Source organism: Salmo trutta, chromosome 13 (assembly GCF_901001165.1).
Source record: "Salmo trutta chromosome 13, fSalTru1.1, whole genome shotgun sequence".
NCBI classification, from domain to species: domain Eukaryota; kingdom Metazoa; phylum Chordata; class Actinopteri; order Salmoniformes; family Salmonidae; genus Salmo; species Salmo trutta.
The window spans coordinates 6415429-6442263 of record NC_042969.1 but is presented as its reverse complement, the minus strand read 5'-3'; the positions used below and the strand labels follow the sequence as shown (position 1 = coordinate 6442263).

Sequence of the window (26835 nt, the reverse complement as noted above, 5' to 3'; positions counted from 1 at the left end):
AAGACTTCGACCGATGACGTAATTCGACAGGGACATTGTTTTGATCCTTGATTTTTAACTATGGAGGTGTTAGACTATTTTGTGCCATCCTTTTCATTTATGTTCGTGGGCAGCAATGGAGACTGAACAAAAGTAGAAAGCTGAGTATGGCCATTTGTAACCAAACCACCAGCCTACTTTGAGATCATTAGCCACCCCCAGTTGGGGTCTCAATTTACTTTTGGGCGTTAGAATAGTGGAATCCACAAGGTGTATGTTCTAACTTTGGTTGTGCATCAGCAGTTCTCTAGTTATGTCAGTCACTGATAGTCACTCAATTAGCCATTAGCCAATTTTAATATTGGTAAGTTAGTCTTTGCCAGCTGTCTAAAGGGGCCCTGACCTCCAGGGGGCCCCCATTGATTTTGTTAGTCACGCTCACTCAGATATCATTAACATGGCATAAGTCATGGCAAACTGTGTAGAATTGCAGGAAATTAGCTTTAAAACTGCCCCAATCAAATCCCGCTAAAATGCTAAGGCCGGCCATGGGTGCATCTCTTTTATGTCTCCTTAGGCTGCAGTTACACAACACAACTTACACACAATTTTAGTTGCTTGCAGCTCAGTTGCTTCTTGATTGCTCTGTGAAACCCCCCCTGCAACTAATAAGCAACTCATCTGCTACTTGGTTGCATCCAGTTAAAACATCTCAACTTTGTGCAACAGCCAATCAACAACACAGCTGTCAGTTAACCTGTTTGGTATAGGGGGCAGTATTGAGAATTTTGGAAAAAATATGTTCCCATTTTTAACGGCCTCCTACACCAACTCAGAAGCTAGAATATGCATATTATTGTTCAGGTTTGGATAGAAAACACTCTGAATTTTCTAAAACTGTTTGAATGGTGTCTGTGAGTATAACAGAACTCCTATGGCAGGCAAAAACCTGACAAGGTTTCAAGCAGGAAGTACCCTGTCTGACAAGGAGTCGTGCGTCTTACCTCTTTTTATTGAAAAGTAAGGATCTTAGCTGTAACGTGACAATTCCCAGGGCTCCAATAGGCTCTCAGAGCCCGCGAAATAACTGAAGGTTTACGAGGGAACCTCAGGTTGAAATATATTATCGCCTTTTGTAAGTGGATGCTCGGAGGACCTTTCAATGATGCGCGTGCATGAGTCGCTTCTGAGGAGAAATTTTATTCGGCTGTTTAGGCTCAATGCATACTCCCGGTCGGAATATTAACACTTCTCTATGACATAAATGGCATAAAAATTGGTTTTAAACAGCGGTTGACATGCTTCGAAGTACGGTAATGGAATATTTAGACATTTTTGACACGCCAATGCGCCATGCGCGACACCGCGAAAAAGCATTCTAGAACTCACGAACAAAACGTCGCTGTTGGAACATAACGATGGATTATTTGGGACCAAACCAACATTTGTTATTGAAGTAGAAGTCCTGGCAGTGTATTCTGATGAAGAACAAGCAAGGTAAGAACATCTTTCTTATAGGAAATGTGATTTTGGTGGAGGCTGACCTGGGTGGGTGTCTAAATAGCTAGCCCTGTAATGCCGGGCTATGTACTTAGATTATTGCAAAATGTGCTTCATCCGAAAAGCTATTTTAAAATCGGACATATCGAGTGCATAGAGGGGTAATGTATCTATAATTCTTAAAATAATTGTTATGCTTTTTGTGAACGTTTATCGTGAGTAATTTAGCAAACTGTTAGTAAATTCACCGGAAGTTTGCGGTGGTTATGCTTTTTCTGAACGTCACATGCTAATGTAAAAAGCTGGTTTTTGATATAAATATGAACTTGATTGAACAGACATGCATGTATTGTATAACACAATGTCCTAGGTGTGTCATCTGATGAAGATTATAAAAGGTTAGTGCTGCATTTAGCTGTGGTTTGGGTTTATGTGACATGATATGCTAGCTTGAAAAATGGCTGTGTGATTATTTCTGGCTGGGTACTCTGCTGACATAATCTAATGTTTTGCTTTTGTTGTAAAGCCTTTTTGAAATCGGACAGTGGGGTTAGATTAACGAGATTCTTGTCTTTAAATAGCTGTGAAATAGTCATATGTTTGAGAAATTGAAGTTATAGCATTTCTAACGATTCAAAAATCGCGCCACTGGATTTCAGTGGCTGTTACGTAGGTGGGACGAGTTCGTCCCACATGTACTAGAGAGGTTAAGGTGCATGTTTTGGAAGTCAATAAATTAACTTTTTTAAGTGAATCCAGACCCCTCTTTGACCAATTTCAACTGAGCTGCACTAGCTAGCAAATGTGTTGCTAGCTGGGCTACCTCATTGCTAGCTAACTTGATCAAACAGTGCTTGCAATTTCATTTTATCTAGCTAGCTAAATTGTACAGACAGTATTTTGTCTAAATCGATCCTTATACAATAACGAAACAGTTGGACAAGCAAATCATTTGTGAAATCACAATGTAATGCAGCAGATGACATGGGGTGAGTAATAATTCCAGTCAGAATAACCTACTGTTTTTTACATAACCGACATTCTAAAGTAATGCAAGTCCTGTGCGAACAGGGCTAATGTCACCTTCTACATAACTTTGTGATTTCAGAAATTAGTTTGGTTATTGTATGAGGATCAAATTAGACAAATTAGCCCAAATTAAAAGAGCCAGAACTGTTTATGAAGCTAGTGCAGTTCATGTTGAACAATTTCAGTCGAAACTTGTCAGAAAGGTCTGGGTTTGCAAAAAAATATTAAATACATTTGAAGAGTTTATTTCAATAACTCTATATCCACCATTAGTTTTTTCATTAAAAATGATTTATCATGGGTATCTTCATGTGTGAGTAAAATATTACTGTTCTCAGATTTTATAATTCATAGGTTTTAGGTGTGTGTGAAAATTTGTTTTTTTTGCAAAACGCTATATATCATTTGTTTTGCTGGAATGGAATGTTCCTGTCCTGTATATTTGACTGTGATATGTGGTTCACTAAACCATCTTTCTTAAGATGAATGCACTTACCAGTCAGTCGCCCTTGATAACAAGGATTAGTGTCCCGCTAGCGGGACATCTTCCGGTGAAACTGGAAACTGGAAGCGCGTAATTCAAATAATTCTAATAGTTATTATGGATTTCAAACATTTAGGTCAAATAAGTGTCTTATATCGGCTAAAAGCTTAAATTCATGTTAATATAATGGCACTGTCCGATTTACAGTAGCTATTACAGCGAAACATGCCATGCGATTGTTTGAGGACGGCGCCCCACATCCCCAAAAAATTCCACGGCACAGGTTTCATACATTCACATATAAAGATTAAATTTAGCAGGTGCGCAACTTCGCCATGGCACACAAAAACACGGATTTCCAAGACTGTGTCCTCTTACAAAAGCTGTTATTTCTTATTCGTTTTTGAAGTTACAAGCCTGAAACCTTGAACATAGACTGATGGCACCCTGTGGAAGCCAGAGGAATTGCATCCAGAGAGCTATTTTACAATATGACCTTTCTCTTGCATTTCTAAGAGGATGGTCTCTCTCCCCCCAAAAATGCTGGTTGGTTTTTCTTTGGATTTTCTCCTACCATATCTATTGTGTTACATTCTCCTACATTATTTTAACATTTATACAAACTTCAAAGTGTTTTCTTTCCAATGGTACCAATTATATGCATATCCTGATTTCAGGGCCTGAGCAGTTTACTTTGGGCACGTCATTCAGGCGGAAATTGAGAAAAAAGGGGCCCTTAAAAGTTGATAAGAGCGTCTGCTATATGACAAAAATTTCAACGTTTTGCATATATTTCATTACTGTATATTTGTATTTATTATTACATTGTTTTAATTTTGATGTCACATGTATTGTTTGTACATGTTACATTTGACTGTGTAAAACCTAAGAGTCCCTTTGGAATGTTTTCAGACCCCCACATTTTGTTACGTTACAGCCTTATTTTAAAATGGATTAAATAAATAAAATCCTCAACAATCTACACACAATACCCCATAATGACTAAGCGATAACAGATCTTAAAAATAAAAAACAGAAATCTGATTTACATAAGTATTCAGTACATATTCAGACCCTTTGCTATGAGCCATGAAATTGAGCTCAGGTGCATCCTGTTTCCATGGATTATCCTTGATGTTTCTACAACTTTATTGGAGTCCACCTGTGGTAAATTCAATTGATTGGACATGATTTGGAAAGACACACACCTGTCTATATAAGGTTCCACAGTTGACAGTGCATGTCAGAGCAAAAACCAAGCCATGAGGTTGAAGGAATTGTTTGTAGACCCCCGAGACAGGATTGTGTCGAGGCACAGATCTGGGGAAGGGTACCAAAAGATGTCTGCAGCATTGAAGATCCCCATGAACACAGTGGCCTCCATCATTATTAAATGAAAGAAGTATGGAACCACCAAGACTCTTGCAAGATCTGGCCGCCCAGCTAAACTGAGCAATCGGGGGAGAAGGGCCTTGTTCAGGGAGGTGACCAAGGACCCGATGGTCACTCTGAAGCCACTCCTCAGTAAAAGGAACATGACAGACTTATTGGAGTTTGCCAAAAGGCACCTAAGGATTCTCAGACCATGAGAAACAAGATTCTCTGGTCTGATGAAGCCAATATTGAACTCTTTGACCTGAATTCCAAGCGTCACATCTGCAGGAAACCTGGCACCATTCCTACGGTGAAGTCAGGATCGAGGCAAAGATGAACAGAGCAAAGTACAATAAGGTCAATAAGGTTTCAACCCCTTTAGTTCAGGAGGTGAAAATGTGCTTAACAAGTCACATAATAAATTGCATTGATTCATTCTGTGTGCAATAATAGTCGTTAACATGATTTTTGAATGACTACCCCATATTTGTACCCCACACATACAATTATCTTTAAGGTCCCACAATCGAGTAGTGAATTCCAAGCACAGATTCAACCAGAAAGACCAGGGACGTTTTTCAATGCCTCTCAAAGAAGAGCATCAATTGGTAGATGTGTTCAAATAAAAAGCATACGCTGAATATCCCTTTGAGCATGGTGAAGTTATTAATGAGGCATTGGATGGTGTATAAATATACCCACAAGATAGTTGTCCTTCCTAATTCAGTTGCCGGAGAGGAAGGAAACTGTTCAGTGATTTCACCAGTTTAATGGTTGTGGTAACAAGACACTTAAGTAATACTGCAGAAATGTGGCAAAGAAATACACTTGTTGTCCTGAATACAAAGCATTATGTCTGGGGCAAATCCAAGACAACACATCACTGAGTACCGCTCTTCATATTTTCAGGCATAGTGGTGGCTGCATCATGTTATGGGTATTGCTATGGTAAAAAGAAACAGAAAAGAATACAGCTAAGAACTGGCAAAATCCTAGAGCAAAACCTTCTTCCATCTTCTTTTCAACAGACACTGGGAGACCAATTCACCTTGCAGCAGGACTATAACCTGAAACACAAGGTCAAATCTACACTGCTTACCAAGACGACATTGAATGTTCCTGAGTGGCCTATTTACAGTTTTGTCTTAAATCATCTTGACAATCTACGGCGAGACTTGAAATGTCTTTTTAGCAATGACAAGCAACCAACTTGACAGAGCTTGAAGAATTTTATAAAGAGTAATAGGCAAATATTGTACACTCCAGGTGTGCAAAGCTGTTAGAGACTTACCCAGAAAGACTTGCAGCTGTAATCACTGCCAAAGGATTTTCTAACATGTATTGTCTCATGGGGGTGAATACATATGTCACATCTGCTCTTGCTACGCCCTCTGGTGTTTGTCCGGTGTCTTCTTGACCTGCAGTTCTCCCCCTGTACTCTCTCTCTCTCTCTCTCTCTCTCTCTCTCCCTCTGTTTGATTATGTGGTTGGAGACAGGTGTGCTGGAGTCAGAGCAGATCCCTATCAGCTGCAACTCATTCCATAAATAAAGACCTCTACAAATACTCATTCCTGCCTCTTCCACTCTGCCAGATCGTAATCTCTGCTCAGTCAGTTATTATCCTAGCCTTTTGTTCGTTAGCAAGATCCTGTTGCTCTGCTCTGCTTGTTTCCCTGCCTTACACCGTTTTGTCCTCTCATTGCACCACCCAACCACCTTGCTCTGGATTTCACTCACCACCACCTTGGATTCCCCTCAGGACCGGTTTACCCTGTTCAACTCAGTCAACTCCAACCTCACTCTACACTTCGGGTTTTTCTGCAACTCAGCTGAGCTACCCCGGTTCTGCACTCCATATCTCTCTGTGTACAACAAACATTTTGGTTCATTCATCCCTGTCTCCGCATCTGAGTCCGCTCTTGGGTTCCCCTTTGTTCACTCCGCGTAACGGTATGATCTGGCCAAGAGATGAACCCCTACTCTTCACCAAATTCTTGTTGGTCAAGGCACCCTTCTTGAGCAACATGACCAAACCCTGCTGGAGAACATCAAAGAATTTTCACGGAGCCTCTTCTCCACCCCGGGAGCCTTTTGTTCCGACTCCTGAGCGTTACGATGGCAATCTTGGTGTTTGCAGAGCCTTTCTTGTACAATGTTTACTAGTATTTGAGTAACAGCCCTACTCTTATGCTAGTGAATGAGCCAAGATTTATTTTTTGATTGGCTACCTTCGGGGAGCAGCGCTCTCCTGGGCCACTGCGGTTTGGGAGAGAGTCATCTATCTGCTTCTCCTACAGTGGATTCACTGATGAGATGAGGAAGGTCTTCGACCACCCGATCTGTGGAAAGGATGCTGCCAAACGACTTCTGTCCCTTCGTCAAGGCTCTCAGAGTGTGGCTGAGATGGCATGTGAGTTCCACACCCTCGCCGCAGAGTTGCTGGAATGATGAGGCCCTTCAGGGAGCATTCTGGAACGCACTCACTGAGACCCTCAAGGACGAGTTGATGACCAGAGAGGAGCCTGATGGACTTGACAAACTAATATCTCTCACTATTCTCATTGACAACCATCTCCGTGAGCGTCGGAGGGAGAGGGGAGGTAGGGTTGCATGTCCCATAACGGCTTCTTCTGTGCCTTGCTCAATTTCTGCATCACATCATCAGGCAGGTTCTAATCCTGAACCCATGCAGCTCGGCCAGACCCGTCCATCTCCAGAGGAGAGGCAGCGGCGTATCAGTACTAGAAGCTGTCTATGTTGTGGCCATGTTGGTCACCTGGTCTCCACTTGTTCCCTGTGTCCAGCAAAAGAGGGGGCTCAGCGGTAGTGGGGGATATACTGTTGCGCCAAATCGCCTGCCCATCTCCCAGACCCCTACTTGAGGCCAACCTTGTGTGGCAGAGCCAGGCTTTTCCTCTGCCTGCTCTCGTCGATTCAGGCTCCGCCGAGAGTTTTCTGGACCGAGGGGTTGTTACTCAGTTGGGTATGGACACTGTTTTGCTCGATTCACCTCTGGATGCCAACGCTCTCAATGGAAAGTTACTCTTCCGTGTTTTGGAGAGAACAGTTCCTGTTATCCTGTGTCTCTCTGGAAATCACCAGGAAAAGATCCACATAATCGACTGTTCTCACTCACCTCTGGATCTGGGCCATCCATGGTTAAAGCTACACAACCCACAGATTGACTGGCCCACCGGAAGGGTTACTACTTGGAGTACTTTTTGACATTCTAATTGTCTACATTCTGCCCTTCCTCCTGCCTTGCCTGCACCCCAGTCCATTCCAGAACCCCCAGACCTGTCTTCTGTTCTTCCAGAATATCACCGTCTAGCTCCTGTATTCAGTGAGCACCACACCCCATCTCTGCCGCCTCATCGGCCATACGGCTGTGCTATCAAGCTTCAGCCTGGAGCTCCTCTCCCTAGTAGCAAGTTGTATAATCTCTCGCCCCGAGCAAGAAGCCATGGAAGAATACATCCAGGACTCCCTTGCTGTCGGACATATCAGGCCTTCTTCCTCTCCAGTGGGAGCTGGATTTTTCTTTGTCAAGAAGAAGGATGGGCCATTGAGGCCATGCATAGACTTCCATGGGTTGAATAGTATCACTGTCAGGAACAAGTATCCCTTGCCACTTATCAGTTCGGCTTTTGCCCCCCTCCATGATGCCACAGTGTTTACTAAACTGGACCTCCGGAATGCCTACCACCTTGTCTGCATCAGAGAAGGGGACGAGTGGAAAACGGCATTCAACACACCACTTGGACATTTTGAGTACTTGGTTATGCCTTTTGGTCTCACTAACGTCCCTGCTGTTTTTCAGAGCCTGGTTAATGATATCCTGAGGGATGTCATTGGGCGTTTTTGTTTTTGTCTATGTGGATGACATTTCTTATTTTTTTCGAAGGACCTTGAGGCTCACAAGCAACACGTTCTCCAAAGGCTATTGGAGAATAAGCTGTTTGTCAAGGCTGAGAAATGTGAGTCATGTTTCCTGGGTCCTTCTTGGGTTACATTATTGCTCAAGGACAGCTACGAATGGACCCTGCCAAGGTTAGGGCAGTCAGTGGCCTGTGCCTGCGAATCTGAAGCAGTTACAGCATTTCCTGGGGTTTGCCAATTTTTATAGATTCATCCGTGACTACAGTCCTTTGGCAGCTCCTCTCATCACTCTCACCTCCACCTCCACTCCATTCCACTGGTCCCCTGAGGCAGAGGCAGCGTTCCGGGAACTCAAGCACCGCTTTACTTCTGCTCCAATCCTTACCCAGCCAGACCCAGAACTCCAGTTTGTCCTCGAGATGGACGCTTCCGACACTGGGGTAGGTGCAGTCCTGTCTCAACGTTCTCCCTCAGATCAGAAGCTCCATCCTTGGGCCTTCTTGTCCTGCAAGCTCTCACCTGCAGAGAAATTGACGTAGGCAACCGGGAACTTTTGGCTGTTATGCTGGCTCTTGAGGAGTGGCGTCACTGGTTAGAGGGTTCAGTCCTTCCCTTCATTGTGTGGACGGATCACAAAAATCTAGCCTACATCCAGACCGCCAAACGTCTTAACTCTCGGCAGGCCAGGTGGGCATTGTTTTTTGGAAGATTCAACTTCACACCCACTTATCGCCCCGGATCTAAGAATAATTAAATTGATCATGTCATAAACCCCTCTGCTGTTCATCTGAAACTCCCAGACTCCCAATTCACCCCACCTTCCATGTATCTTTAATTAAACCAGTCTGTTCCTGTCACCTGCAGCTGCTCCTCCACCCCCTCGGCTCATCGACGACCATCCTGCCTGTACTGTCCGGCGACTTTTGGATGTGTGCCGTGGTTGGCAGTATCTGGTGGACTGGGAGGGACAGGGGCCTGAGGAGCGCTGCTCGGTGCCCCGTCGTCACATTCTGGATCCCTCCCTCGTACAGGATTTTTATACCTCACATCCAGACAAACCGGGTCGTGCGCCAGGTGGCATCCGTGTGTGTGTGGGGGGGGGGGGCAGGGGTACTACTGACACATCTGCTCTTACTATGCCCTCTGGTGTTCGTCCGGTGTCTTATTGACCTGCAGTTCTCCCACTCGACTCTCTCCCTCTCTCTTTGATTGTGTGGTTGGAGACAGGTGTGCTGGAGTCAGAGCAGATCCCAATCAGCTGCAACTCGTTCCATAATCAAGACCTCTACAAATACTCATTCCTGCCATTTCCACTCTGCCAGATTGTAATCTGTGCTCAGTCAGTTATTATCCGAGCCTTTTGTTTGTTATCAAGATCCTGTTGCTCTGCTGTGCTTGTTTCCCTGCCTTACACCGTTTTGTGCTCTCATTGCAGTTACCGCTCTCTCTGGCTCCTGTCTCCTGTACCACATCTCACCACCTTGCTCTGGATTTCACTCACCACCACCTTGGATTCCCCTCAGGACTGGTTTACCCTGTTCAACTCCAACCTCACTCTACACTTCGGGTTTTTCTGCAACTCATCTGTGCTACCCCGGTTCTGCACTCCATATCTCTGTGTACAATAAACATTTTGGTTCATTCATCCCTGCTTCCGCATCTGAGTCCGCTCTTGGGTTCTCCTGTGTTCGCTCCACGTAACAACATCTAATAATGCATATTTTTTTATATATATAAATGTTCAAATTTTTCGTCCACTTTGATATTCGAGTGTTTTGTATAGATGGTTGACCAAAAATGACAATGAAATCAATTTGAATCCCACATTGCAATAGAACCAAATGTGGAAAAAGTCAAGGGGTGTGAATACTCTCTGAAGCCACTGTACATGTGTCATTGAACCACCCCATGTCATGATTACATAGTGAAAAACACGCCAATTTCTTTAAACAATGCGTTAAAATAAAATCACCCGGGCGCATGAGCAGCAGCGTGCGCTCTTTTCCTTGTTTTTAATGTAACAAAGTCACAACATGGTCAAGCAAGTTAATGTTTCTGACATTTTTTGGACTACTAAAAAACTATTGATTTATAACCAGAGTTTTCACAAAGAAAACAGATGCCTCCACTATTCCAGCACCATTTCAACATTTCATCATCAAATCACCTATACTTAGTCTATACAGTGACAACAGAAACCAAAAACTATTTAGTAAGCTAAATGTGTGTGTTCGTTCAGGTAGAAAAAACATGACTCACCCTACTTGTAGAGAAACGTCAATGCCATCCTCTCTTTCAAGTTGATGAAACGGACTCTGTCATACAGTACAGCCTTTTATTGTTTGTTGTGCTAGGCTACCTGGCTAAAATGCTTGCTCCCTAGCCTAGCTTCCTTTCATGGGCAAAGTTAGGTAGTTAACGTAAGCCTTTTACATCTAGCTACATATTGAACTTCCGTCCTCTCAGTCCAGGGGCACAAATAATTAATTTATGGTTGTATCAGAATCGCCATATGGCCAGTATGGAGAATTAAGTAAAACCACAATTAAGTCCAAACCCATGGCTATTTTAGGAAAGGGACAATTGTAGCTAGCTAGCCACCAAGTTGTTTCTGTTAATTACATATTTCTCTCGATGTGATAGGAATGAAACCAAATACAAACTGGCTTCACTTGACACTTTTCTTTGGTGCGCCAGGACCATTCACAGTTGAGTTCACACATTTAAGCTCAAGGCTGATTGGCTATTTATCAAGGGAGGCATTCAATGCTACGGGTGGCAACTCTTTTTAACCAGACAGCATCAGATAGATGGCCTACACATACAGAGACAGAGTGCCGCTGTTTCCCTCGCTTGGATGCTTTCTCCGGTGAGATGCAAATTTCAATTTAATTTAAGAAAAATTATGAAAACAAAGAGAGACGAATGATACATAATTCTTTCTTTGTCAATTTTTTGGGGAAGCCAGGTTTCCCTTGTTACCCTTAAACACACCACTGTTGTCATGATTAATACAGGTGAAGTTTACATACAGTTTGGTTGGAGTCATTAAAACTCCTTTTTCAACCACTCCACACATTTCTTGTTAACAAATTATAGTTTTAGCAAGTCGGTTAGGACATCTACTTTGTGCATGACACAAGTCATTTTTCCAACAATTGTTTACAGACAGATTATTTCACTTAGAATTCACTGTATCACAATTCCAGTGGGTCAGAAGTCTACATACACTGAAGTTGAATGTGCCTTTAAACAGCTGGGAAAATTATAGAAAATGATGGCAAGGCTTTGGAAGCTTCTGATAAGCTAATTGACATAATTTGAGTCAATTGGAGGTGTACCTGTGGATATATTTCAAGGCCTACCTTCAAACTCAGTGCCTTTTTGCTTGACATCATGGAAAAATTAAAATAAATCAGCCAAGACCCCAGAAAAAGAAATTGTAGAACACAAGTCTGGTTCATCCTTGGGAGCAATTTCCAAACGCCTGAAAGTACCACATTCATCTGTACAAACAATATTATGCAAGTATAAACACCATGGGACCAGGCAGCCATCATACCGCTCAGGAAGGAGACGCGTTCTGTCACCTAGATATGAATGTACTTTGCTGCAAAAAGTGCAAATCAATCCCAGAACAACAGCAAAGGACCTTGTGAAGATGCTGGTGGAAACAGGTACAAAAGTATCTATATCCACAGTAAAACGAGTCCTATATCAACATAACCTGAAAGGCCGCTCAGCAAGGAAAAAGCCACTGCTCCAAAACTGCCATAAAAAAGTCAGACTATGGTTTGCAACTGCACATGGGGACAAAGATCGTACTTTTTTGGAGAAATATCCTCTGGTCTGATGAAACAAAAGTAGAACTGTTTTGCCATAATGACCATCGTTATGTTTGGATGACAAAGGGGGAGGCTTGCAAACCGAAGAACACCATCCCAACCGTGAAGCACGGGGGTGGCAGCATCATGTTGTGGGGGTGCTTTGCTGCAGGAGGGGCTGGTGCACTTCACAAAATAGATGTCATCATGAGGACGAAAAATGATGTGGATATATTGAAGCAACATCTCAAGACATCAGTTAGGAAGTTAAAGCTTGGTCGCAAATGGGTCTTCCAAATGGACAATGACCCCAAGCATACTTCCAGAGTTGTGGCAAAATGGCTTAAGGACAACAAGGTCTAGGTATTGGAGTGGCCATCACAAAGCCCTGACCTCAATCCTATAGAACATTTGTGGGCAGAACGGAAAAAGCCTGTGCGAGCAAGGAGGCCTACGAACCTGACTCAGTTACACCAGCTCTGTCAGGAGGAATGGGCCAAAATTCACCCAACTTATTGTGGAAAGCTTGTGGAAGGCTACCTGAAACGTTTGACCCAAGTTAAACAATTTAAAAGCAATGCTACCAAATACTAATTAAGTGTATGTAAACTTCTGGCCCACTAGCAATGTGATGAAATAAATAAATAAAAGTTGAAATAAATCATTCTCTCTACTATTAGTCTGACATTTCACATTCTTATGATCAAGACTTTATTTTAACTGACCTAAGACAGGGAATGTTTACTAGGATTAAATGTCAGGAATTGTGAAAAACTGAGTTTAAATGTATTTGGCTAAGGTGTATGTAAACTTTCGACTTCAACTGTATGCCAACTAGGTGAGTCTTTTCTTTTGCATAGGGCCACACTATTTCTCAAAGAAACCAAATGGACAATTGTACATTGTGCTTATCAACAATAAGAGATGGTTAGAGGGCCTCTGGTAGTGTCACGACTGATTTGGACTGGCGGATAGGCGGAATCAAATGCAGGAGACAGAGGTGCTGGAGGTGAGTGTCTTTTAATATAACTGACACACACACACGCCGAAAAACACAGGGCGCTATACAAAGTTCCAGTATTTTGAACTGCGCCCATAAAACACAAACTATAATTACAATGCGCAAGGAGCGCAGCCGGTAAATCGCTCGACAAAACTGTCGGTAACACAATGTAGACAATAAACAATCCCGCACAAAATCCCAACTGAAAAACACACATTAAATAAGTCCCCACTAATGACATACACAAAACAGGTGCGGAACAGACAGACAAAACTAAACGACACAGAAACAATGATCGGTGGCAGCTAATAGGCCGGCGACGACGACCGCCGAGCGCCGCCCGACCGAGGAGGGGCGCCACTCTCGTTGGAACCTGTGACAGTACCCCTCCCCTGAGCCGCGCGCCGACGCCGGCCTCGGGGACGGCCCGGAGGGCGAGGCGCCGGCCGATCCGGTCGGCGACGGTGGAAGTCCAGCAGCATAGAGGGGTCCAGAACGTCCGCCGCCGGAACCCAGCACCTCTCCTCCGGACCGTACCCCTCCCAGTCCACGAGGTACTGCAGGCCCCCTACCCGACGTCGGGAGTCCAGGATGGCTCGGACTGTGTACGCCGGGCTCCCCCCGATGTCCAGGGGGGGCGGGGGGGCCTCCAGCACCTCACTGTCCTGCAGCGGACCAGCTACCACCGGCCTGAGGAGAGACACATGAAACGAGGGGTTAATACGGTAATACGAAGGAAGTTGTAACCTGTAACACACCTCGTTTATCCTCCTCAGGACTTTGAACGGCCCCACAAACCGCGGACCCAGCTTCCGGCAGGGCAGGCGGAGAGGCAGGTTCCGGGTCGAGAGCCAGACTCTATCCCCCGGGTTAAACACGGGGGCGTCACTGCGGTGGCGGTCAGCGCTCTCCTTGTGCCGTTCGCTCGCCCTCCTTAAACATTCCTGGACCGTGCTCCAGGTCTCCTGAGAGCGCTTCACCCATGCCTCCACCGCAGGAGCCTCTGTCTGGCTCTGTTGCCATGGCACCAGGACCGGCTGATAACCCAGCACCACCTGGAAGGGTGACAGATTAGTGGAGGAGTGGCGCTGAGAGTTCTGGGCCATCTCAGCCCATGGCACGAACTGCGCCCACTCCCCTGGCCGGTCCTGGCAATACGACCGCAGGAACCTGCCCACATCCTGGTTGATGCGCTCTACCTGCCCATTACTCTCGGGGTGGAACCCCGAGGTCAGGCTGACCGAGACCCCCAGCCTCTCCATAAACGATTTCCATACCCTGGATGTAAACTGGGGACCCCGATCAGATACGATGTCCTCGGGCACCCCATAGTGCCGGAAGACGTGAGTGAACAGGGCCTCCGCGGTCTGCAGGGCCGTAGGAAGACCGGGCAAAGGGAGCAGACGGCAGGACTTAGAGAACCTGTCCACAACGACCAGGATCGCCGTGTTCCCCTGAGACGGCGGGAGATCCGTAAGGAAATCCACCGAGAGGTGAGTCCATGGCCGCTGTGGAACAGGGAGGGGCTGTAATTTCCCTCGAGGTAGGTGCCTAGGAGCCTTACACTGAGCGCATACTGAACAGGACGAGACATAACGCCGGACATCCTCAGCCAAGGTGGGCCACCAGTACCTCCCCTTCAGGCCCCGCACTGTCCGTTCCACCCCAGGATGACCCGAGGAGGGTAGAGTATGGGACCATCGGATCAGGCGATCGCGAACACCAAGCGGAACGTATTTCAGGCCCGATGTGGTACTAAATGCGGTTTTCCACTCGTCTCCATCTCGGATACGCACCAGGTTATACGCACTCCTGAGATCCAATTTCGTGAAGAAGCGCGCCCCGTGAAATGACTCCACTGCCGTAGCAATGAGAGGTAGCGGGTAACTGAAACCCACTGTGATAGCATTTAGACCTCTATAGTCAATGCACGGGCGCAGACCTCCCTCCTTCTTCTTCACGAAAAAGAAGCTCGAGGAGACGGGGGATTTAGAGGGCCGAATGTATCCCTGTCTCAAGGACTCAGTGACGTATGTATCCATAGCCACTGTCTCCTCCTGAGACAGAGGATACACGTGACTCCTCGGAAGGGTCGCGTCGGCCTGGAGGTTTATCGCACAATCCCCTCGTCGATGGGGTGGTAATAGAGTCGCCTTCGTCTTACTGAAGGCGATAGCCAAATCGGCATACTCTGAGGGAATGTGCACGGTGGAGACTTGGTCTGGACTCTCCACCGTAGTCGCACCGATGGAAACTCCTATGCACCTACCTGAGCACTCCCTCGACCACCCCGTAAGAGCCCTCTGTCTCCACGAAATCTGGGGGTTGTGTGTGGCTAGCCAGGGGATTCCCAGTACCACTGGGAACGCTGGGGAGTCAATGATGAACAGGCTGATACGCTCCACATGACCCCCCCACGTCTGCATAACCAGTGGCACGGTGACCTCCCCTACTTGGCCTGACCCTAGCGGTCGACTATCTAGGGCGTGCACAGGGAAGGGGTGGTCCAGCTGAACCCGGGGAATCCCTAACCTCTCAGCTAACCCATGGTCCATAAAACTCCCAGCTGCGCCTGAATCGACTAGCGCCTTATACTGGAAGTGAGGGGAAAAATTAGGAAAACAAACGGAGGTGTACAAGTGGTCGACAGGGGGCTCTGGGTGTGGTTGGTGCGGACTCACCTGGGGGGCCGAAGCAGTGCTCTGCCTGCCCTCCGAACTCCCGGAGGGACCTCTCCAGCACCGGTCCACAGTGTGTCCTCTGCGTCCACATCGGGTGCAGGAGAGACCCCCACCTCCGGTCCTCCTCGGTGCAGCCCCCCCTATCTCCATGGGCTGTGGAGCGGGAGGACTGGTAGGTGGAACGAACAGGCCCCGACTGGAACGTCCCCGGGCAGCCAGCAGGTTGTCCAATCTAATGGACAAATCCACCAGTTGGTCCAGAGTGGAGGTGTTGTCCCTACATGCCAGCTCCCGGCGGACGTCCTCACGAAGGCTGCACCTATAGTGGTCTATTAGGGCCCGCTCGTTCCACCCCGATCCAGCGGCGAGAGTCCGGAATTCCAACGCGAAATCCTGAGCGGTCCTCGTCTCCTGTCTCAAATGGAATAGGAGCTCACCCGCCGCCCTGCCCTCCGGGGGATGATCGAAAACCGCCCGGAAGCGGCGGGTGAACTCAGGGTAGTCACCCCGGGCCGAGTCTGGACCATCCCAGACCGCATTGGCCCATTCCAGGGCTCGACCCGTGAGACACGAGACGAGGACGCTCACCCTCTCTTCGTCGGAGGGAGGTGGGCGGACGGTCGCCAGGTACAGTTCCAGTTGGAGGAGGAACCCCTTGCACCCAGCGGCCGTCCCATCGAACTCCCTGGGAGGTGAAATCCGGATCCCGCTGGCACCCGCTTCAGTGGATGTAGGTAGGGGCGCAGGGTGAGGGACCGGAACTGGTCCTGCTGGGGAGGCACTTCTCTCCCATCTCTCCAACCGGGCCAACACCTGATCCATGGCCGAGCCTAGGCGGTGGAGGAGGCCGGCATGCTGGGAGACCTGCTCAGCCATGGATGGCGCTTCTGCTCCTGCTGACTCCATCAGTTTTCAGTTGGGATTTGGTGCGGGATTCTGTCACGACTGATTTGGACTGGCGGATAGGCGGAATCAAATGCAGGAGACAGAGGTGCTGGAGGTGAGTGTCTTTTAATATAACTGACACACACACACGCCGAAAAACACAGGGCGCTATACAAAGTTCCAGTATTTTGAACTGCGCCCATAAAACACAAACTATAATTACAATGCGCAAGGAGCGCAGCCGGTAAATCGCTCGACAAAACTGTCGGTAACACAATGTAGACAATAAACAATCCCGCACAAAATCCCAACTGAAAAAACACACATTAAATAAGTCCCCACTAATGACATACACAAAACAGGTGCGGAACAGACAGACAAAACTAAACGACACAGAAACAATGATCGGTGGCAGCTAATAGGCCGGCGACGACGACCGCCGAGCGCCGCCCGACCGAGGAGGGGCGCCACTCTCGTTGGAACCTGTGACAGGTAGGACTTTGCCTCATCAGTTTAGTTAATCTCTTTAGAGCACCAGAAAACGTTTGAGGTGAAAGGAAATATGACCTGGAGATGGATTTGCAACTTTCTATATGATCCAAAGCGATAAGGTAATGGAATAGCACAGGTTTACAGAGGCTTGCCAGTGTGAATTCAAATTGATAAAACTTACAAGAAGGCACTTCGGTCTAAATAGATCATTTTCAGTTTAAGATGTCCTACACAAGAAGTTACTTTGTCATAAGTGCCTCTGCCTAGCATTTCCCCACACCAAAAAAACATCAGTGTTATTTTTTTCCAAGCCATAAAGGGCATCAAAATGTCCATAACATTCCAGGAAAGTATATTACGTTGTACTTTGAAAGGACACAAGTGGATGAATCCATTCCAGCTCGACGTTTCCCTTGCTCAAAGTACTCCTACACAGTCTAGATACATGTGGAATTTTGGAATTTTTCTTTAGCATCATGCAGTAAGATGCTCTCAGGATAGGACCAAATCAATTGGGTTATGTAGCATTTGTTTTTCCATGCGGAGGAAAACACGGTAATTGAATACTAACATCGCTGTGACCTTTACTGCCTTGCCGGTATTGACAAAACCATATGCACACCTCTATCATCAGCCCAGGGTAGAAATCACTATCTGCACACTTTACTCTAAAGCAAGTACCTCGCTGTGGGAGGGAATTGGGTGTCATGGTGACATCATGGGGCTTATGGGATGGCCATAGCTATGCGTACAACTATATTTGTCCAGTAAACTACTAGGTTGTTCACTGTAAACAAGAGCACCAGATAACATGCATTAGCCTTTCAGCATGCTGGTTTTGGTTCAGTTAACCCCCATAGAGATACCTACAGAAATCGTTTAACTTATTTTCTCTGTTCAACGCATAGTAATAACTAATGCAATAGGACCAAAAAAGTCTCAGGGGTATTATCATTTCCATGCATTTAGAACGTGCCTGAACTACCCATTCTCCTATAACTTTAGCATGGCTTTTTAGGACAATCACAATGATTGACCACATTAGCTAATATTATGACTCATTATAATACATTCATCATATTATAGCCCCCATTAAGGATGTGGTCTTTAAAGCATTTGCATTCAAATTTGGCCCCATTCCATATTGCTTTCATAACAAACTGTTATTTTAACTTATTGAAAAGCTGCATTCAATTACTAATGTGTTTATCCAAGAGGAAACGTGTGGGCCCCATTTATGTGTTTTTATTAGACTCTCCCATTAAACCGTGTGTTAAGTCTATCTCTCGATATCTTCTCAAAGCAGTCATTTAATTGAGAGCCCTTTGCCTATGTTGTCAAAAGGCAATAGACTGACTCATTTCCTGAAAGGCCTAATTCAACAAGTGGTCATATCTGTGCATTTATTTTTGTCATGTCCCAATATTGAGCGCACAAGGAGACATGTATAACTATTTTAAATGGCTGATGTTTTATGATATCAGCTGTCACCTGCTTCCCTCCATTTCTATACCACCAAAACACGGCGTGAAATACTCTGACTCTCAAGCAAAGTCTAACTCTTCCTCCTCATGTTGTAGAAAAATACCCGATTTAGAACAATTAACGAATGTATTAACTTTACACAAATCTAGTAAATATGTACGAGTTTTAGGCTTTGAGACGCAATTTGAATTAAATCCAGTTAATACTTTCAAAGTGAGAAACGCAGGTTTCCTAACCGAATAGATATTCTTCAGAAATTATTCCACTCAAGCTTTTGTTCCAATTCATTCTAAGAACACTCCAGCTCCTCCATTAAAGTGCTCAATTAGTTGCCAATATAACTTTGTTATTGCCTGCTCTGTTCTGTCCCAGACTATTTACCACCATGGACACATTCACAACTTATACGTGTGTGGAGGGCTTTCAACCACTCAGGTTCCACTTTTTAACGCTCGGCTCTATAGAAATACGGATATTTTCAATTACCGTTATATAAAGGCACTACTGAATCCATTATTGTGTGATTTACTCTTCTCCTCGAGAGGAAAGTCGACCCCATACACTTTGCCAGGTAATTATTCTTTATATGTGATGTACTCCCATATCAGTTTAGTATTAAAAGTTAACCAAATGTTTGAAATTGATTTACGATATCTATATAGTGTGCACTATACACTGAGTGTTCAAAACCTTAAGGACACCTGCTCTTTCTATGACATAGACTGACCAGGTGAATCCAGGTGAAAGCTATTATCCCTTATTGATACCACTTCCTAAATCCAATTCAATCAGTGTAAACGAAGGGGCGGAGACAGGTTAAAGAAGGATTTTTATGCCTTGAGACCATTGAGACATGTATTGTGTATTTGTGCCATTCAGAAGGTGATTGGGCAAGACAAAATATTTAAGTGCCTATAGAACTGGGAATGGTAGTAGGTGCCAGGCGCATCGGTTTGTGTCAAGAACTGCAATGCTGCTGGGTTTTTCATGCTTAACAGTTTCCCATGTGTATCAAGAATGGTCCACCACCCAAAGGACATCCAGCCACCTTGATACAACTGTAGGAAGCATTGGAGTCAAAATGGGTCAGTATCCCTGTGGAACGCTTTCGACACCTTGTGGAGTCCATGCCCTGATGAATTGACAAAGGTTGCTGGTTCAAATACTGAGCTGACAAGGTAAAAAATATGTCTGTGTTCGTGAGCAAGGCACTTAATCCTAATTTGCTCCAGTGGCGCTGTACTACTATGGCTGCCCCTATAAAACAACACATTTCACTGCACCTATCCAGTGTATGTGACAATAAAACATATCTATTTTTTCTATACCATAAATACTGTTCTCAATAAGGTGCAGTTAGGCTATACATTGACTGCCTCATACGTCCTGTGGAATCCAGTTAAACTCTGTCACACATATTTAATAAAGAGCAGTTGAAACAGCTATTATGACACAAATTCAACGTTTGCGGTTCCAAACGCTACTTTTATAAATGGTCTGTCGGTCCTTATCAGATTCGCTTGTCAGGGGAGTCGGCTCATAAAATGAAATTATGTCTTGAGTCAGAAAATCATGCAATGACAGTTTCACGATCAGTGCCACACTCCTGAAAGAATAGAGTGTAGAGTATATCTCTGTCTTCCATGGGAAATTAAGCTAATTATTCTTGTAGATACGTTTTTTTTAAATATAATTTGCGTAGATGAACTGCATTAGTAAATACTTAATAAGATTGTGGTTTCTTATATGATTATCATTTAAAAAATCAAAACAACAAATTGTCGTATTTTGTGTCTGCAATGAACATATCTCTCAAGTCAATGTTTCGTGTCTTAATGCTAATTAAACAAATTGACTTAGTTATGTGCAGCAGCCTGAGCGCACCGGGGAAGCATCTCAATATGGTGCCACTCTGATCTTTGCATGCACAATGGCCCAGAAACACCAAGGGACTGCCCCCTGAAAATATCATCACACAGATGAGCTCTGCTGCGCTAGGCTAGCACCTGCTACAAGGTCCCCTGCTGAGAGGGCTGGTGGTTCCATGGGTTGGGGGGGGGGGGGGGGGGTAGTGTGAAAGAGCGATAGGGAGAGAGGAAAAAGAGAGGAAGGGGGAGGGAGAGAGTGTAAAAGATTAAAGGGGTGAGAGGGAAAGAGAGCAAGGAAGGGAGAACTACTGATAGGAAGAGAGAAAAAGACTGAGGGACAGTGAAAGGGAAAGAGAGAGATGGATTTAGGTGCCCGCTACATTGGTAGAGTGCCTGGATCACGGTTTAAAGAGTCGTATTATTCCACCAATGCTGATGCTGACACAATGCAGTGGCTAATAGGTAGATTACATAGTCAAAGGGCGCTAGTGCTCATTGTTTCTAATGTACTCCCTCACCTACAGCAGGGACTTAGCTGAGGTCCAAATCCGCCCACTGTATGTTTTGTCTTTTGTCCTCCACATGAGTGTTTCAAATGTCAAACTGATTACAAGGAAGTGAGTTGAGCAAAGGGAACCTGCCTTGGTTATCGCTTTTGTGTGAAGGCCATTTCAATGAGACTTACACACTCATGCATGCGCACCCACACACACACAGACACAAACGCACACACATCAATAGAGCTGCCCGAATTACTATAGTAATGTGCTTCATTGCTTACGCTCCTTCTAATCGATTACGTATGGTCATCCAGTGTGTATAGCCGCAGACATTTATACCGCCACTCTGTTTGGTAATCATTTCCAAAAACATTTCCTCTGAGCCACCACTGTTTGCACGCAGTCTGCTATCCTACTCTATGTATGTCCACCAGACTGGTATTCAGAACACAACAGTGCTTTATATTCTGCAGATGAGTAGTGGAACCTGATATGGAATAATCCATTTAGTGTGAACTAACCTTTTGTATTGGCTATTTTATTCAATATCAATGTGAAATGGCACCATTCGTTGCATTCTTATAGCCAAGCAGCAAGTAAATAGGCCCCAGTATTCACGGTATGCTCAAATCAATATCACGGCACAAATCAGAAATAAGTATGCCGCCCACCCGTTTTTCTGACCAATCAGTGACTTGAATCCATTAACCTGGGAGAAAAGAAAAACGGACATATTCCAGATCCCTAAACTCATAATACACATGAATATGCTTTACCTCCAACTTTTCAAACAAGCTGCTGAATCCACCATACAGTCTGTGCCAGATCTGTGAATACCCCTGTTTGAATACCACACATCATTCTGAGTGACATACTGTAGCTTTAAAAATCATTTAGCAGATGCTTTTAGCAAAAGTGACTTACAGAACTGTCAATGTTGTGAATATAGTGACACATATTGTGGAGGGGCGGTAAGGATGGCATCATAACCTCATGGCTCTGTTTATCGAACCTAAAATCACACCAACAGATTAGTGGCACAACAGGAAGATTCTTACCAACAGTTAGTGGAGGGCCGGACGATGTGATAGCAAGAGAGGCATCAAGGCATAATTTGTCAATTTCAGAGATTTTCACGTGGGTTTAAAAAGTTAATAGACAAAGCCAGGGTAGTGCTTGTGATTAAAACGCTTTAATTACCCATAATGGCCTTTTGTACAGGATACTGACATGTCCATGTTTTCTCTTACAAAAGAGATGTCCTTTTAATGAGATTAGCCTGAATAAATAGTTTGCTATTCTGTGACTCAGTTGGTAGAGCATTGTACTTACAATGCCAGGGTTGTGGGTTCAATTCCTGTTGGGGCCACATATGAAAAACATTTGCACGGATGACTAAGACCCTTTGTTTCATAGTGTCTGCTAAATGGCATGTATTTTATATTAAATAAATGTTAAATAGGAATACATAACCAAATATATATATTTTTTCTGTCTTCATCATTATCTAATATTCATGTATACATTTTCTGTTTTGTTTCCCCAGACACTTCCTCTTTAAAACGGGCACAGGAGCAACCCCTTTCTTTAGCACACCAACCCCAGGTTACACCATGGCAACAGGGGCAGTGTACTCCACACCGGCACGCCCCCTACCCAGAAACACCCTCTCTCGAGGGGCTTTCAAGTTAAAAAAATCGCCCAAGCACTGTTCCTGGAGGTGCACCGCCCTGAGTGCAGTGGGCGTGGCTGTCCTGCTGTCAATCATCCTCTGCTATTGTATAGGTAACTATAGCCCCTCCTTATTGACATTGTTGAATTAGTCCGTAGTTAACCATGACCCTTCCTGCTTGCACTGTACTGTGTTTATACTGTGTATTATGTAGTATAGGTAGCTATAGGTCTACCCCCCCCAAAAAAGACAAGCTAAGTATAAGCTAAGTATAGAAAAGAGCATAATAGCAATCATCCCTACATACATGGACAACTATGGGTACTACAACTATTTTCAAAGGCCTTTCAAAGATATTATCCTTACAAATATAAACGGCTTGCCATTCAACCTTAGTGGTGAAACAGCCTTCAGTTCTCAGGAGAGACTTCCTGATAGACAAGTTGACTTGACTGAATGGCTTTGAGTCAGCTCAATCAGCATTGACTGACGACTTTATAAGCTGTGCTAAAAGTGGATCTCCTCATTGGTAAGATAATTGGTAAGATAATGCTCTTTCAGCATTACCTTGCATTATCTTGCTGAGCAGATATTGCAGACTTTAGGATATTATTCCACCAGTCGTCGTATGTCAGTCGGATACAGAGACATGCCCCGATGACACTGTCGTGTTTGAATCTGTCAGATCATGGCAGTTCCACTGACAAGGGCTCTGCATCATCCTGCTATTCTGATAAAACACCCACAGAGTGGCATCACTGACAGCAGGTTAGCGTTTTTCGTCATGAATCTTGTTCTGGGGGCAGCTCTGCAGAATGGTCACTAGCTAGCACAGCCACAAAGTTATTAAAACTAATTTTAAATGTAACCTTAACCAGACTGCTAACCTTAATGCCTAACCCTAAACTTAAATTAAGAAGAAAAAGCTTTTTTTTCATGCATTTTTACAATATAGCCAATTTTGACTTTGCAGCTAGCCTATCTAAGGGGAAATTGCTCAGTTCTGCCTCCATGACAAGACTCATGACAATAAACATCAACCTGCTCACTGACATGACCCAGTCCTATCCATTGGAGCCCTGAAAGACAGTTTAAATTCACCTCGACAGCCTACAATGACACTGTCTAGAGAACAACACACCCAGCACCCTACTGACAACATTAGTTTATCACAAGGTTGTCACTTGTCATGACTGACCTTCTCATAACCTATTTGCAACATTGTGACAATGTCATCTGTTGATGGGGAATAACCCCGAAAAAAAGTGAACTATCTTAAGAACTTGAAAGCCTTCCTCTCCAAAGTGTTTTGAGAAGAAGCGAGGGAGGGGATGTGAGGAATCGAGAGCTGTAAGACTTTCTGGTGCAACAAAATGTCTTCCAGGAGGTGCTTTCATCTCTTTCATTAGCGAACCATTTTCCCCTATAGGACATAATTCCCCCTCAGAATGGGCTTTGCCAGGTTTTTACAGCATGCATCAAAGATGACTTCTCACTAACCTTTAGCGGCTTGACCATAGCGATAAAACAGGTGGAGATTTATCTGTCCTAACTGTCTTCCTGAGTGATACACACTCTTAATCTTGGTCTGTGTGACTTTCTCCTGAACTGCCATAAGATTCATATGGTGCTGAAGGGAGGACAGGATGACATGCTCGTATAGAGAGAAATAGGTCTGTGTAGAAATGATGCAATGGAGAAGACCGGGGAGAGTGCTCTCCATAGCAGAGGGCCATACAAGTACATTATCCCTTTATGATCTGGACCCTGTTTTTTTATGATTCATGTTTTTATCGTGCTCTATCATAACTTGCGTGTGTGTTTTGTGGGTTGTCTTGTTTCTGGATTCCGTTTATACGGCTTATGAATGCGCCGATGGCTTAAGGGTGTGTTTGCGTTCGTGTGGGCCTGTGAGTGCATGAGTGTGTTTACCACGTGGGAGTTCCTATTGGTGTGAGTGTGTGAGTTCAACAGATATAGGCTTTCTTTGCCACTTGCCTCAGGTTGAGTTTTTCACCTTCCTCTCTTTCATCTGCAGCCAAAACACCTGCCAGGTGCAATGTCTTAAATAGCTTCAATATACACTCATATACTTTGCCTCTGCCAGCCCCCAGATAAGAAACACAGTCCCACGCATACAGAACATACAAGGAAACTCTCATGCGCTCTTACATGCACTCTCACATGGTCTCTCTCTCTCTCGCACTCTCTATCTCTCGCTCTCTCTTTCACTCTCTCTCTCTAACACACACACACACACACATATCGTACATTAGCAAGTCAAGTCAGTAAACAAAAAACAACTATACTGAATAAAAATATAAATGCAAGATGTAAAGTGTTGGTCCCATGTTAAATGAGCTGAAATAAGAGATCCTAGAAATGTTCCATTTGCACAAAAAGTGTATTCTCAAATTTAGTGCACACATTTTTGAGTGAGCATTTCAGCCTTTGTCAAGATAATCCATCCACCTGACAGGTGTGGCATATCAAGAAGGTGATTAAACAGCATGATCATTATGCAGGTGCGTCTTGTGCGGGGGACAATAAAAGGCCACTCTAAAATGTGCAGTTTTGTCACACAACGCAATGCCACAGATGTCTCAAGTTTTGTGGCCGTGTGCAAATGTCATGATGACTGCAGTAATGTCCACCAGAGCTGTTGCCAGAGAATTCAATGTTAATTTCTCTACCATAAGCTAACTCCAACATTGTTGTAAAGAATTTGGCAGTGCCTCCCACTGGCCTCACAACTGCAGACAACATGTAACCACTCCAGCCCAGGACCTCCACATCTGGCTTCTTCCCCTGCGGGATTGTCTGAGGGGAGGGGGGGTGGGGTGGTGAGGAGTATTTCTGTCAGTAATAAAGCGCTTTTGTGGGGAAAAAGTCATTCTGATTGGCAGTGCCTGGCTCCCCATTGAGTGGGCTTGACACCCAGGCCCACCATTGGCTGCCCAGTCATGTGAAATCCATAGATTAGGGCCTAATGAATGTATTTCAATTGACTGATTTCCTTATATGAACTGTAACACAGCAACTTCTTTGAAATTGTTGCATTTATATTTTTGTTCAGTATGACTGACACCAGGCTGCATCCATATGCATCCATGTAATTTCTCCCAACTTTTCAAAAATGTGATCCCATTCTGCATTCTCTCTGATTCCGCTGCATTGTTTCTCCTTGCGAGTTAGCTATGTATTTTCTGCAGTTAACTAGATAGTTTGAGGCTTGAAGACACTTTTACTCTCTGATACACAAACACACATAGAAACAATTCGGTTTTCAGATTTTTTTGTTGTTGATTTAGGGGTGTCCTTGTATTGCTTGTTTTTGAATTGCTTGCTTTCTATTAGAGGAGTTGAGGAGTAGACCCTCATCTGCCTCCTCCTGTATGTTTGGTGACAAATGTTTGGGCTTTTAAGTACAACGTCCCACTGTGCTCTTTGATGCAGTGCTGTTTGTGTCCCGACACTCTAGTGTGCCTAAAGAGGCACAGCAGTGTCCCTCCTCTCCTCAGTATTGATTGTGCTTGCTGTGTCTGGGCCCTGTAGAGTTTTACAGTAGAGCACTTAGCCTACATGGGGAACACCCATAGTAAGCTAACCTAGTACAAAATAATTCCCACTCTTTAGTATTTCTTAGACATTGAAGATGTAGGGCCATATATAGAAGGATTTAATGCAGAGGGGACAAGGTCACCCCAGGTCACAAAATTATGTATTGTCTGATCTCTTTTTCCTGGAAATGCTGTCCAGCAAGTGTTGTGTCTTAGCGATTTGATTTGGTTTGCCCTAACCCTAGTATACTCCACTGTTTTGTTCACATTACAGCAATGCACTTTTTCGGCCTCAACTGGCAACTTCAAGAAACAGAAAACCAACCCACATTTGAGAACGGAGGGGTGAAGGCTTTGCCCACTCAGCCAAACATACTGACAGCACTCTCAGCTGACTATGGTAAGGACCTTAGCTAAACCTATTCAGATAGCCCTTTACCTAAATATTTAGCATACATTTGAGGAAGGAACACAACATATTTCTACGTTTCTGAATATGTTTGTAGCCCTAAATTGCACTGGGTGTTTGTTTGTTCATCCGGCTTGCTAATGTGATGCATTTGGCTCAGCACAAAAATGGTCCCAAAAGCAGCCTTGCCTATACTGTAGATACCTTCTG

At 44.6% G+C, this 26835-nt stretch overlaps 1 protein-coding gene across 7 annotated transcripts in view; it reads left to right on the top strand.

Moving 5' to 3' along the window:
• LOC115205111 (teneurin-3) overlaps positions 1–26835 on the top strand; it is a 219082-nt gene that overhangs the window by 111390 nt on the left and 80857 nt on the right. For 6 of the 7 annotated variants that reach the window (XM_029770773.1, XM_029770774.1, XM_029770772.1 and 3 more), the window contains exons 5-6: positions 22531–22769; positions 26491–26616. In XM_029770773.1, coding sequence (XP_029626633.1) covers positions 22531–22769; positions 26491–26616 — 365 coding nt within the window. The remainder of the gene's footprint in view (positions 1–22530; positions 22770–26490; positions 26617–26835) is intronic. The other variant, XM_029770775.1, reaches the window with a different exon arrangement.